General features: G+C 28.3%; 2 protein-coding genes across 4 annotated transcripts in view; both read right to left on the bottom strand.

Annotated features, from left to right (window-relative positions):
- LOC111639615 (alanine--tRNA ligase, mitochondrial-like) overlaps window positions 1–9285 on the bottom strand; it is a 20379-nt gene extending 11094 nt beyond the window's left edge. The window contains exons 1-3 of the mRNA XM_023385509.1: window positions 9180–9285; window positions 8923–9044; window positions 7507–7651 (exon numbers count right to left, since the gene is read on the bottom strand). Of these exons, the coding sequence (XP_023241277.1) occupies window positions 7507–7651; window positions 8923–9044; window positions 9180–9285 (373 nt within the window). The remainder of the gene's footprint in view (window positions 1–7506; window positions 7652–8922; window positions 9045–9179) is intronic.
- A 3241-nt stretch (window positions 9286–12526) lies between these two features.
- The window catches only part of LOC111639614 (alanine--tRNA ligase, cytoplasmic-like), a 36087-nt gene continuing 35840 nt past the window's right edge, over window positions 12527–12773 (bottom strand). For all 3 annotated transcript variants that reach the window (XM_023385508.1, XM_023385507.1, XM_023385506.1), the window contains exon 8: window positions 12527–12707. In XM_023385508.1, the coding sequence (XP_023241276.1) occupies window positions 12542–12707 (166 nt within the window). In that variant the 3' untranslated portion in view covers window positions 12527–12541. The remainder of the gene's footprint in view (window positions 12708–12773) is intronic.

Genomic DNA, 12773 nt, shown 5'->3' with positions numbered 1-12773 from the left:
GGGTCTGGGTAGCGTAACTGGTAAGCGCGCCGCACGGCAAGCGGAGGCTGCGGGTTCGAGTCCCGCCCCGGGCCAGTTCTTTTATTCCAGAAGATTCTAAATTTATTTATTGATTTATTTATTTAATTATTAATTTAATTAAGAGATGGCGCCTAACGTCTACCTCTAGTGTCAAATTACTTTATTCCAATCATTTAATTAGCCATATTATAGCCCGATATTTAGGCGATCGTTTGGTGATGTATTTATTACATATTGCAATTAAATATAAATAGCATAAAATTTTTATTTTACTATTTTATTTTTTATTATTTGAATTTTAAAGTTTGGCTAATTAATTTTGAAATTATGACTATACACTACACCCTTAATGTTTATAGATGTCAGTGTTTGGGAATTCAATCATTTGTGATTGGAAATTTATATACCAAAATTTCAAGTTTTGTGAAAGGATCTGACCTATCAGGATTACATACTATTGTAAATTGATTGGAGTTGGTGCCTGTGTGAACTGGATGTTTGGGCAGGTGCATTGCTAAAAGATCACTTTACTCACTCATTTATATGGTGTCTGTCATTAGCTACGTTACTACTATGTTTTATTAGCTTAAGTAAACTGACTTTTCTAGTACTATAAACCATTGAACAATATATTTATTTAATAAAACTATTCATTTTCCTGAAAATTTTTAAAAACAGGATTAATACATAGTCTTGGAGCAAATTACAAATTTAACATTGAAAATGAAATTCAAAGTTCAAGAATTTAATGTTCATGAAGTCCTAATTATTCATGAACTTTGGGATCAGTGTATTATTGTGGCTGATGATAAATCACAATCTTCTTGAGAACAGAGAACTAATTCATTAATAAAGAAAACTAGTTAAATAAATAGATTAATATTAAAAAAAAATGAATAGATATTCCATTACGGAAAAACAAAGTAATGAACATAAGTTGCTCTTGAAAAAATCTGGAACAAGAATGATTTCACAAGTGCTTTTTCCATTGAACAGTTTTTGAAAGGTCTGCATGTCCATATCCCATTGGACAGGGGTCACCAAACTTTTTTCACATCAGGCCAGATAACTGAGAGAACGACAAGCATGGGCCACATAATCATTTTGGTTAATACATAAAAAATAAAGACAACCAATATATTTATTTATCAATGCACAAACATAATCACTGCAGCAAGCTTGTAATTGCTTCTCTTAGAAACTTCATTACATGTACTTATACAAAAAGTGCTCTGATATCCAAGTTGCAAAAACTTGCCAAATTTTTTATTTCACTGATTTATCTAAAAATTATATTACGGTCATACCCCGACTTACGCGAACCCGGAGTTACGCGATTTTCAAATTGCGTCGATTCGTCTTTTGTTTCAGCGCCACGCAACTCTTGATTATTCACTCCCCCCACACTATTGTTCAGCTTAATGTTCGGACGTATTGCATGGAATCGACACATAGCTACAATTTATTTTGTGTTATTTATTTCTGTGTTTGTTATATCTACGGAGACTCGAGACACTCTATGTGGTAATTTCTTGTAACCTTGAACGAACCAAAAGGCGAGATAAGATTAACGAGAACATTTATTAGCTTACATACATCCGACTTGGATTTTACACAAAAGGCATCTGCAATTGTGAACAATTGACGAAAAAAGTATACATTTATCAGATAATAAACAAAGACTCATTTTTTAAACAATTTACCTTTTGTATGTACAACTGACAAGATTACCTTTCAAATTATAAACAGACTCGATCCCAAGCGGTCTTTTGATCGTCGGACATACACAAGAAATGAACAGATGATGCCTAACTTAAGCGCGGTTTACAATAACGAATATGATTAATCTTAACACTCTANAAAAGTATTAAAGTTATTTAATAACATCTTTGTTAAACTCTAAATATTTTTGTATATTTTAATTTATTAAGAAGTGCTTTTGAACTTGTCATCAGCTGCAATTTCAGTAAGATTTTTAAATATTGCATGGTTATAGATTGCATAAAAAAATTTAAAATAATCAGTAGTGTTACATTTAAATGAAATAACTATAAAGAAAAGTGAGAATAAAAATAGTAAAAAATACCCATTTATATACAAGGTTTTCCAAAAAGAACGCTACCATTTTAAATGATGGTAATTGTGTTAATTATAGTCTGAGAAGTGTGCATTGTACTGTACACTATTCAATAGAGTAACTGTTCAAGTTTCATCTATTAGCTGCATAAAGACATCTTTCAGTTTGATGTCTCTAGAAAATGTCTCAAACAAAAATTAAAACTTCACAACAGAGAAAGTGTTTTGTGTTTGCAGTCTGCAAAGTTGGACCATTTATCAATATACAACAAGAATGTTTGCCTGACATGGTAGATCACATTGAAGTTGTCTGTGAAACTCAAAATACCATTGAAAATCATGTTGCACAATGGTGACTGATTCCAAGTTTCTGAACTGCAGAACACAAAATGCTTTCTCTGTTTCACAGTTGCCATTCTTGTTCATTGCATTTTCTAGAGGCAGCAGACAAAAAGATGTTTATATGCAGATGATAGATTAAACTTGGACATGTGCTCTTATCAATTGATGTACATTACGTTGCATACTTCTCAAGTAATAACTAATAAAATTACAGTAATTTAAAATGGTAGCATTCTTTTTGGAAGAATCTGTATTATAAACTCTGATATATGTAAATCTTGACATTTTCTAAAGCTCCTTACTCATAGATTCTTAAAAATTATATCCTACTAGTTTTAAGAAGGCTAAAGTATTTATTTAATTAATTAAGATATATATTAATTTTATTTTAATTCTAACATTACAGAGATGATGATGATGATGATGTTTCTATGCATTTTCTTGAAAAGAAATTAGTTTGTTACAGTATGCCTTATCTTATATAATTACTTATGGTTCTGCTGAAAGAACTTGATGTAACATTTGTTAAATCACAGTTTCAAAATATTTCTTGTCCCATTTTTTACATCAGATCAATTTTAGAAGATTATTTTGTAAACTCAATGTTTCAGAAGTGAACTGAAAGACATCTTGAAACTAAATAGTTTGTCTTTAAAAAAATTTCAATGAATTATCACTAGAGAAAACAAATGTATAAATATTTAAAAGTTACAATAATAATTACAGATTAACTGGCAATGATTTAGTACAGTAGAGCATTGATTATCTGAATATCGATCAACCGAAACATCAATTAACCAAAAACTTTCCAGTCGGCAAATTTAAATTTTCACTAGTGCTGTGGCGCTGCAATCTTTGGCTATGTCTTGGGCTACTCCAATATTATTTTTGTTGGTGTTGAGTGTTTTAGCTAGCAGCACTGGTGTCACATGACCATGAGAGGGTATTTAATTAAGAACATGCCAGGATTTGAACAAATTTCAATATGTGATAGGTTAATATATTTTTTCATACATAATCAGGTATTTGAAAAATGGATTTTCCGAACAACCCCAGTTCCCAATTGATTCATATAATCGATGCTCTACTGTATTTTATTGTATGATAGTTCAATTGTGTTTTTATAACAAATTTAATGTTTGAACAGTAATAAGTAAATTGAAGTTTTATTCCATGTAATTATTATAATAAGATTTTTGTGATTTTTAAAAATAATTGCAATAATAGTATTGATAATATTGCCATAAAGTGTGGATACTTTACCTATAAGGGAAACTTTGCACTACTTTTCAAATCACTTTTACCGACCTGTGGGAAGTAAAATATGAATCATTTGAATGCATTTCTTATTTTATCTCACAGTGGACATATTATAGCACATTTCATAATTGAATTGGACATCCCACAATTCTTTGCACTGGCTAAACTCTTGATTGAACTTTAGACAGAAAGAAAAAACAAAATATTGACATTTTCAACTTTTGTGTGTATTCCAAAGCCTCAAAGTTATAATATGGTGAATATATATTTTTTTCATTTCTAATTATGTTGAAATCTTATAAATAAATGATTTCTTCCTACATTTTATGCTTAAAACCTACAGTTCAAATAAAGCACAAATGCATATAAACATTTTGGTTATGTTGGGGTTATTTTGTACCACTGTAGAGGTGGAGTAAAGGAGAACATTTTCTGATTTTGCTGTTGCATGAGTGACTTTGGGTTTCCTGTGGATGAGTCTAAACCATTGTTGTCCTACCGAAATTGTTATGTATTTTAATGTGAAACTTGCTTTTCAATTTTTTCACTTAATTTTTTAATATCAGCAGGTATTTGTGATGTTGTACAACATAATTGGTTTTCTAATTTCATATTGGTCAATCTATTATGACTTTTACATTTAACAATCTTCAGTTTTGAGAAAAAAGATTCACAAAGCTAGGTGATTCCCATTGCAACTGTATTGCTCATTTGTATTATGAGAATGTATTTAAAACTGGCAATGGACTCATTGCCAGTTTTTAGGTTAGGGAATTTATCATTACAGACATATTTTGTAAAAAACTGAGCTTTGTCATTTGCCTCAAACATATATTTCAATTCAGAAGATGACTGGAAATCTATTAAATCTATCTGCAAACTTATTGGAACTTGTTCCACAACAATGTCAAATGGACATAAGAAAATATTAAATACATTCTCATAAATTTTTAAATATGAAAATCTCTCTTGAAATTCTCTTAGTAAATTAGTAATTTCTTGTGCATATTTAGAAAAATGTTTTTGTTACTATTAAATGTATGTAATTTTGGGAGATGGATTGTAGTTTTTGATTTTAACTGACTCATAAAGTTGAGTTTTGCTATGAATGCATTTATATTTTGATAACGGTCTGTGATCAATTTGTTTTTATCTTGAAGCTGCTTATTAAGTTTGTTTAATTTTATTGTGATATTTGAAAGGAAACATGAATCCAAAAGCCCCACTGTCCATCTTGTAATTCAGGAACATTCTGGTCATTTTCATTCATATATTTTAAGCTTTGTTAAAAAAATATTTAATAACTGCTTTAATTTCTGAGTGTACATGATAAGGTGTTATACATTATATTAATGTATTTAACTATACATGTGATATTTCACTAATAAAAATCTATATAAGATAATTACTGTTTTAAAAGGCTGCACAAAAACATGGGTGGCAGGTGAGTGGGCCGCGGGTTGAATATGACAGGTCTAAACTATACTGCATTGTTCATGCTTATTTGGTTTGGACTGGGAGAATAATGAAATAATTTGTAAATAATTGATCAGGAAAACAATGATTGAGAGGTTTTTTAAAAAGAAAACTACAACTAACATTATGTTTTGCAGCAAACATGAAGACTAGTGTGTCAATAACAAAGGAAACATTTACAGATTTCATAGACAATTTAAAAGAAAGTTTGGAGGAGTACCCTCTGAAAACATTTGGAATTATGATGAGACTAACCTAACTGATGACCTAGAATCCAAAAGAGTTACAAGTAAACATGGTTCAAGTATCTAGAAAATGTCTGCAATGCCTCTAAGACAAGTATATCAATTGTGATTGGAAAATCATATAATTTAATTATGTATCTCTCTTATACATCTCTTAGATACTGTTAATAAATTACTGCACTTATTTCAAATAGTCTGCTCTTGTAAGCATGGTTTAAACTAACATTGCCAAGTGAAAACATTGTTTCATGCCCATTCCTGCTTTTTTATCAATGTAATTTTTAAAGTGGTGTAAAGTATCTATATGAGGATACTTTTAACCATATTTTTTGGTGTATAAAAAAAAGTAAGAAAGCTTCAGTACTGAGATTCAGTTAGATGTTTCAGAATACATGTTCAATAGATTACATTTAGAACTCCAATATAACAGACTGCAAAGACTTCTAAAGAAAAAAAATTAGTGCAAAGTATACACACTTACTGTTCTTATTTTTTAAATAATTTATTTTTAATATTTATATAAANTGACAATCTGCTATTTTTATAATATATTAGTATTATTAGAATATATTATTAGTATATCTGAAGTACAGAGCTCCCGTTGGGATTCGGCTTGCTCCCTTGTTTATTACGTACTGTACATCACCTCAGTGCAGGGTATTTACATTTATTCAAGTGTTGTACAAATCATGGTTTCTAAAAAGAACAGAAAGGTGATTTCAATTGAAATAAAGCAAAAAATCATTAGAAGGAGAAAGTTGACAAAAACTTTCTTGTCAAATGGGGAGAGGTTCAGGAGTTTACCAACACTCATTATCCAAACACAGCTGAGGCCAACAGAATGAATGATCTCTACAATGACACCCTTGCTTGTCATTTCCGACAGGTGTTGAAGAAGAGAGAGAAACAGACCACCTTGAACATGTTTTACAAGAAGCCAGCTGCCAAAAAACAAAGGATGGAACAAGAGGAGATCATCCTGCAAGCTCCGGTAGCCTCTCCTGAATCTGACTCCTATTAAAAAACAATAAAAAGAGACCTACTGCAATGTGTAAAAAGTCTGTATCTCTATGAATGTGTAAAGAAAGTGTTCTTCCACCTCCTCCTCACAACATCTGACTACCCGGCATAATTGGTGACTGCTCCATTTTCATTTTTTTTTATGGAACAGTACAGTTATTTTATGCTACGGAACGAATTATATGTTTTAAGATGTATTTCTATGGGAAAATGTGTTTCTTATAACGGACTTTTCACTTAACGGACGTGCACCTGAAATGGATTAAGTACGTTATATGAGGCACCACTGTATTTCTATGAGTCAAAATAAAAGTTAATAAAATTATTATGCTATAATAAAGTTTACGTATAATAAATAAATATCTTAAAACAAATTATGTAGTATGACATTTAATCTTTGAAGTTATTGAACTTCTCTACAATATGGCTTTTCCATAATTTCCAAAAAGTCACAATTATGAAAAATTGTTACTGTTAGTATGAGTATGCTATAAGTAATTAGTATTAAATCTTGTTTTAAAATATATATATATAATAGTGATTCATTTTTAATTTATTTAATAATTAGAAATTCAATGTCAATAATTTTTTAATTACCATACCTAAAGAGATAAGAACAACTTCATAACTTAAAAGTCCAAGTTAAAAATATAATTATATAATACTGCATTTAATTTATTAATTAATCATTAATTACCTTATTAACTGGGTAGTTTAAAGTACTTATTAAACAAGAAATACAAACAAATTTGATTAATAACTTTGATATTTTCAAATATTTTTGGATCATTAAAAAAATCAATTGCTTTATTGACTTTTTTTAATCTTAATTTAACATGAAAATAAGAGAAATGGATCTTAGTTTTAAACTATGGTATTTGTTGAAAATGAATGTAATAATCTTAAACATCTTAAACAGAATGTTAAATATATTTTAAATTTATTTCAACTTATTTTCAGTTTTACACTTGAAATTGATTGTCTTTTTTCCTCTTTAAGCTAATTCCAAAATCTGTAAACTTTTATAAATGCTCACTATAATGAAATAAAATAAAAATGTTCTTACTGTAATGATGATCACAGGAAGTATAATTATATTTATATTCATCATTTGTACAAGGAATTTTCATTTTTTCTAATTCTTCAATAACATGAGAAGATGGGTAGTTTTGTTTTTCCCGATTTTCGTTATTTACAGATTTAGAATTATCCTGAAAAATAAATTAAGATATATATATTTGAAAATTCTTCAAAAACTTTTCAATGAATATTCAAAAGATACCACACTTGACTGATTTTAGTTTTATTTATAATTATTATAATTAATGGACAAAGTTATATAGAACCTATTTAATTCTTTTCTTGAAATTTATAAATTAAAACCTAAAATCTTTCAAAGACCAAATAATATATTCTTTAGAGCAGTATTTCCTAAAGTTTTGACATCTGCGTATCCTTCTTAAATTTTTTTAAGTACTGCGTACTCTCTTGCAAAAAAATGCTTTTTAGCAAACTTCTAAATGCAGTGCTTATCACAACTTAAATAGGAGAATTCATAAAAAATATAGAATTCATTGAAAAATATACATATTTAAAATAATTCATTACTACAATAATTTTTCTTAATAATGATTCTATGCATCAATGGTACCAGTATATAGTCAAAAATTGCCATGTAACACCTGAAGATCTTTCACATGTTCCCAGAGATATGTGTACCATATTTTTGGAAACACTGCTTTACATAATTATATGCTACTCTACTCAAATGTATCAATTTATTAGAAATATTTTAAATAAAAAAAGAAAAACAATAATTTTACATTTTCATTAGAAATTAAGTGTAGAGATTTGTACAGAGTAAAAAATAAAAATAATTAAAACTTTTTTATTACAGAAATAATAAACTTAAATAAAAGATTGAACTAACAAGGAGATGGCCAGATATTCGCATCTCTGATTTGAATGAAACTTGGTGAACATGTAGCCTGAAACACTAAGTAGGACCCACTGAAGTGGGTCCTACTTAGTGTTTAGGAACTATTTGTGTTTAGGGTTACATGCTGACAAAGTTTCATTCAAATCGGAGATACAAATGTCTGGCCATCTCCTTGTAAGTGATAAACATTCTATAAAATTGTTCTGAAGATTAATAAAATGTTACCTTCAATAATTTAAATATTAAATAAATTTAATAATTACAGTACATTACATTATTTTAAATTTAAATTAAAAAAAAACACAATTCCTTATATAAATATCTATCCATCACTCTGAAATAAATTTGAATTTTACAAAAATTCAATGTTAACATGATACACATGATTTATCAATTGCAATTGATATTAGTCTTTTTATGTTAAGTACATTGATAGAAAATGTTTTTCTAAAAGCTAATAAAAAGCACAAATTCAAACTTTTGTTATCTAAATAATTGCATTTTTCAAATAAATAAAATGATAATTTTAAAAAATCTACTTGCCAAATTCATTTTTATTTTTTCTCTGAAGGATTCATCCACAGTTAGCCCTTTATCTTTGGCCATTTTTTCAATTAAATCTTCTGATAATCCACTTTGAATAAATAAATGAAATGCATCATTTCCTGAATGAAATTATAGATAATTTTTTCAATATAGTTTTAATTATGAATAAAAATTTATTATAATGTACAATTTTATAATTTAACTAAAAAATTTCTAGTACTAAAAACTTAACTGTATATGAGTTCTTTATTTACCTGACAAAAATTTGGTCTTTAAAGCAATTTTATCAAGAAATTTATCAGTCTGTTTTATATGATAACGTAACCTCTCNTTGGGGCTACTATTACATACAAACACCATTCATGTGCGATGTGTAGTTTTGGCTGAAAAGTGAAATATAGGGACACACACATCTATTTATATATATATAGAAATTTCATGGAAAGTCTTGACAGAAAAAAATTTATTTTTGATAATTTTGTTGGTTTTTTATTCTGAAAAAATTAGTAATAAACAATAATAAGATATTACTGATTGAGATTAGATGCTTGAACAGTTTATATTTTGAGATTATAATAATAAGATGTAAGAAGGAATAAATTATAAGACACAAAGAACTTTAAAAATCAAAGAATTCTCACAAAATTTAAGCTGAATATTTGAGATACTTATATCATTGGTTTTTAACTTTTTAATATATATTTACTAGCAGGTTGGCCCGGCGTTGCTCGGGCAAAAGTAACGATAACTAAGATAAAGATTATTACGTTACAGTTAGCCTTACCCGTTTTCACAGAATGCAAGAATTGGGTCTCCTTAGAGAATTTTTAGATGGGTCTAAAAATATGTTTGATNTGAAATAATAAGATTTTAAATAAATTATATTATTTTCTGTTTAAAATAATTTTAATTTAAATTAGATTTAAAAATATTTTCTTACTTTTGCAACATTCTCTGTTATATCTGGAAAGGCTTCTCCTAAAATTTCAACTACATAAGGAATAAGAGTTGACACAAATGATGGAGGTGCCTTTAATTGGTTGTCTGCAACCATAACTGCCTTTTTAATAATTCTTCTTAAGCAATTTCTAATTAAAACAAGGTTAAAATTTTAAATAAAATATTCTACATCAATTCAATTACACACAAACTATTTGTTGAACATATATAATTATATATATTCTATAAACAATTTCTTCATAATATAATCTATTAATTAATGTTTCTGAATGCTTTATTTATTAATTAAGCATTACAAATCACTTTTGTATTTTAACTCTAAGATTACAATTTTAGGATCATATCAAAATTTTATCCTTGATTGTGAATAAAAGTTTTTGGTAACCTGGTAATTTTGGTTTGGTAATTTTATTACTTTATAATAATACAATGGTACCTTGTACTTTACATGCTTCAGAGTTCAAATACTAAATTTGTCAAAAATTCACTTTGGAGTTTGAACAATGTTTCAAAGTTTGAACTACATGCAAGTGAAAAATGCTTTCAAAGAATAAACACAATTTGTTGTGTTCCTAAGTCATCTCTCACTCTTGCATTACGTTTATGTATTCAGAGCTTTTTTTGCTTTATTTTTGGTGTGTTTGTTCATACATATTGTGTTATTCATTGATTTTTAACAATTTCTTCCTGCAATTTTTCTTCATCAGATTTTGGGCAATCTGTACATTTTATATCCTTTACTTCAAAATTTCCTGAATGTTGGAACTTTTTAAACCACATTTTACATGTTCAAAGTTTAGAAGCAGCTTCTCCATACACATTACAAACTTCTTTTACTGTTTGCACAACATTGATCTTTCTAAAACTCAAAAGTGTAATAAGCCTGATATGCTTTTTATTTAAAGACATTTCAACTTGATTTTATTCAAACAAATTGTGAATAAAAAGTGTAAAATAAGCTTCTAAACAAAGAATACAATCTCACAGCAATAATGTGTTAATTATCACAATTATTATAATTAAATCACACAAGTAATTAAGTATCAACAGGAAGCAATAGAGTCTAAGAAGAAGGTTGTAATATCCATTATTGAGATGAAAAAGAAACTTATGGCAAAACAAAAAAGCATTACACATATGGCAGATCAGATGGCCATGTTTAAAATGCCAAATTCGAAAGTGTGTCACCAGTAAATACAATTTCATTTTATTATATAGTATTTATGTATTTTATTTATTGTTTGTGTTTTAATTTATTATTATGGCATTTAACTGTGTTATTTTTAACACGTACCTGAACCAGTTATCGGTGTTGGAGAAAAAACAAATAAAAATCGTAAACATTTTCAAACCTTCCTACTTCTTCTTCAGATGATAAAAAGCAACTGAACATAGAACAAAAAATAGAATATCGATATTTAACCAAAATCGAACCCACTTGTGATTTAAAAACATAAGATTGAACATGAGCATGCACTGCGAGTAGATGACGATTAAAGGTCCATGTTGATGAGGGCCTACTAGGCAACAGACAGAATAAGTTCCTCTCTATAATTTATGCATGTGATGGTGCAGCTAGATTTGTAAATGGAGATAACCTCCAACCACCTTAGGTGCTTGGGGTGAAGCGAAGAGATGATGAGCCTCACTTAGTCGAAGGGCGCCTCGATGTCAGGATCAGCCGCATAAACCGCAAGAGCGATAGAGTTCCTCCCATGCAGGATGTGTGCATTGTATTCACATATTCTGATTTCCAATGATTATAATATTTGGTTGAACTGATGTACACAAGGTTCCTGTCACACCTGTGGTCCTTAAGCAGTATAGAATAAACACCTGGGAGTCTGTTGGGATCGAGGGAATCCATCTCGTTACGGAGAATGTCCAAGATAGTCGGACACCTTCTGTATGCAATGTTAATGCAGCATTTGTTGGCGATCTCCTTATATAATGAAGCAATGTACGGATTATAGGTGATGGGTACCCATGTCTTATCCTCCAAAGGTCATGTGAGCTGATGGCGGACACACGTGTGGAGCGGTGGTAATGTTTAATTAATCCATTGATTAGTTTATTGTTTGTATTAGTGTATTGTTGATTTTGTTCCAGTGTTTTGTATTTATTATTATGTGTACTTGCTGTTTTAAGTTTATCAAAATAAGTAGTGTTTAGGATCTGTGAATGAATTAAATCACTTATTATTATTTCTAATGGAAAAAATTAATTTGAGTTTGAACAATTCAGAGTTTAAATGTCCCCCTGGAATGAATTAAGCTCAGAGTACAAGGCATCACTGTATTAAAAAAAATATCCTCTTATTTGAATAATAATATTTTATGAATATTGTAAAAGATATGTTTTGATATTTGACAAAAACAAAATAATTTATGCAAAGCAGAAAACAGAAAAATATAAACTCAAAAAATAAAACAAAATATTTTCATTATAAAGTAGATTTTATAATGGAATAGTTTATTTGACGGTATGGTACTCATTTTAAAATAGTTTTTAATATATGAAAAATTAAAATATTGAGCAAATTACAATTTATATTTTTCATGAAGTTTCTTGCATATAAATTAGGTTTTGTGAAATAATAAGATTTTAAATAAATTATATTATTTTCTGTTTAAAATAATTTTAATTTAAATTAGATTTAAAAATATTTTCTTACTTTTGCAACATTCTCTGTTATATCTGGAAAGGCTTCTCCTAAAATTTCAACTACATAAGGAATAAGAGTTGACACAAATGATGGAGGTGCCTTTAATTGGTTGTCTGCAACCATAACTGCCTTTTTAATAATTCTTCTTAAGCAATTTCTAATTAAAACAAGGTTAAAATTTTAAATAAAATATTCTACATCAATTCAATTACACACAAACTAT

Source organism: Centruroides sculpturatus, unplaced genomic scaffold (genome assembly GCF_000671375.1).
Source record: "Centruroides sculpturatus isolate CEXI.00-Female unplaced genomic scaffold, Cexi_2.0 scaffold1289, whole genome shotgun sequence".
In the NCBI taxonomy this organism is placed as follows: Eukaryota; Metazoa; Arthropoda; class Arachnida; order Scorpiones; family Buthidae; genus Centruroides; species Centruroides sculpturatus.
Note: the sequence above shows the minus strand (reverse complement) of the source record. Positions and strands in the feature narration are given on the sequence as shown.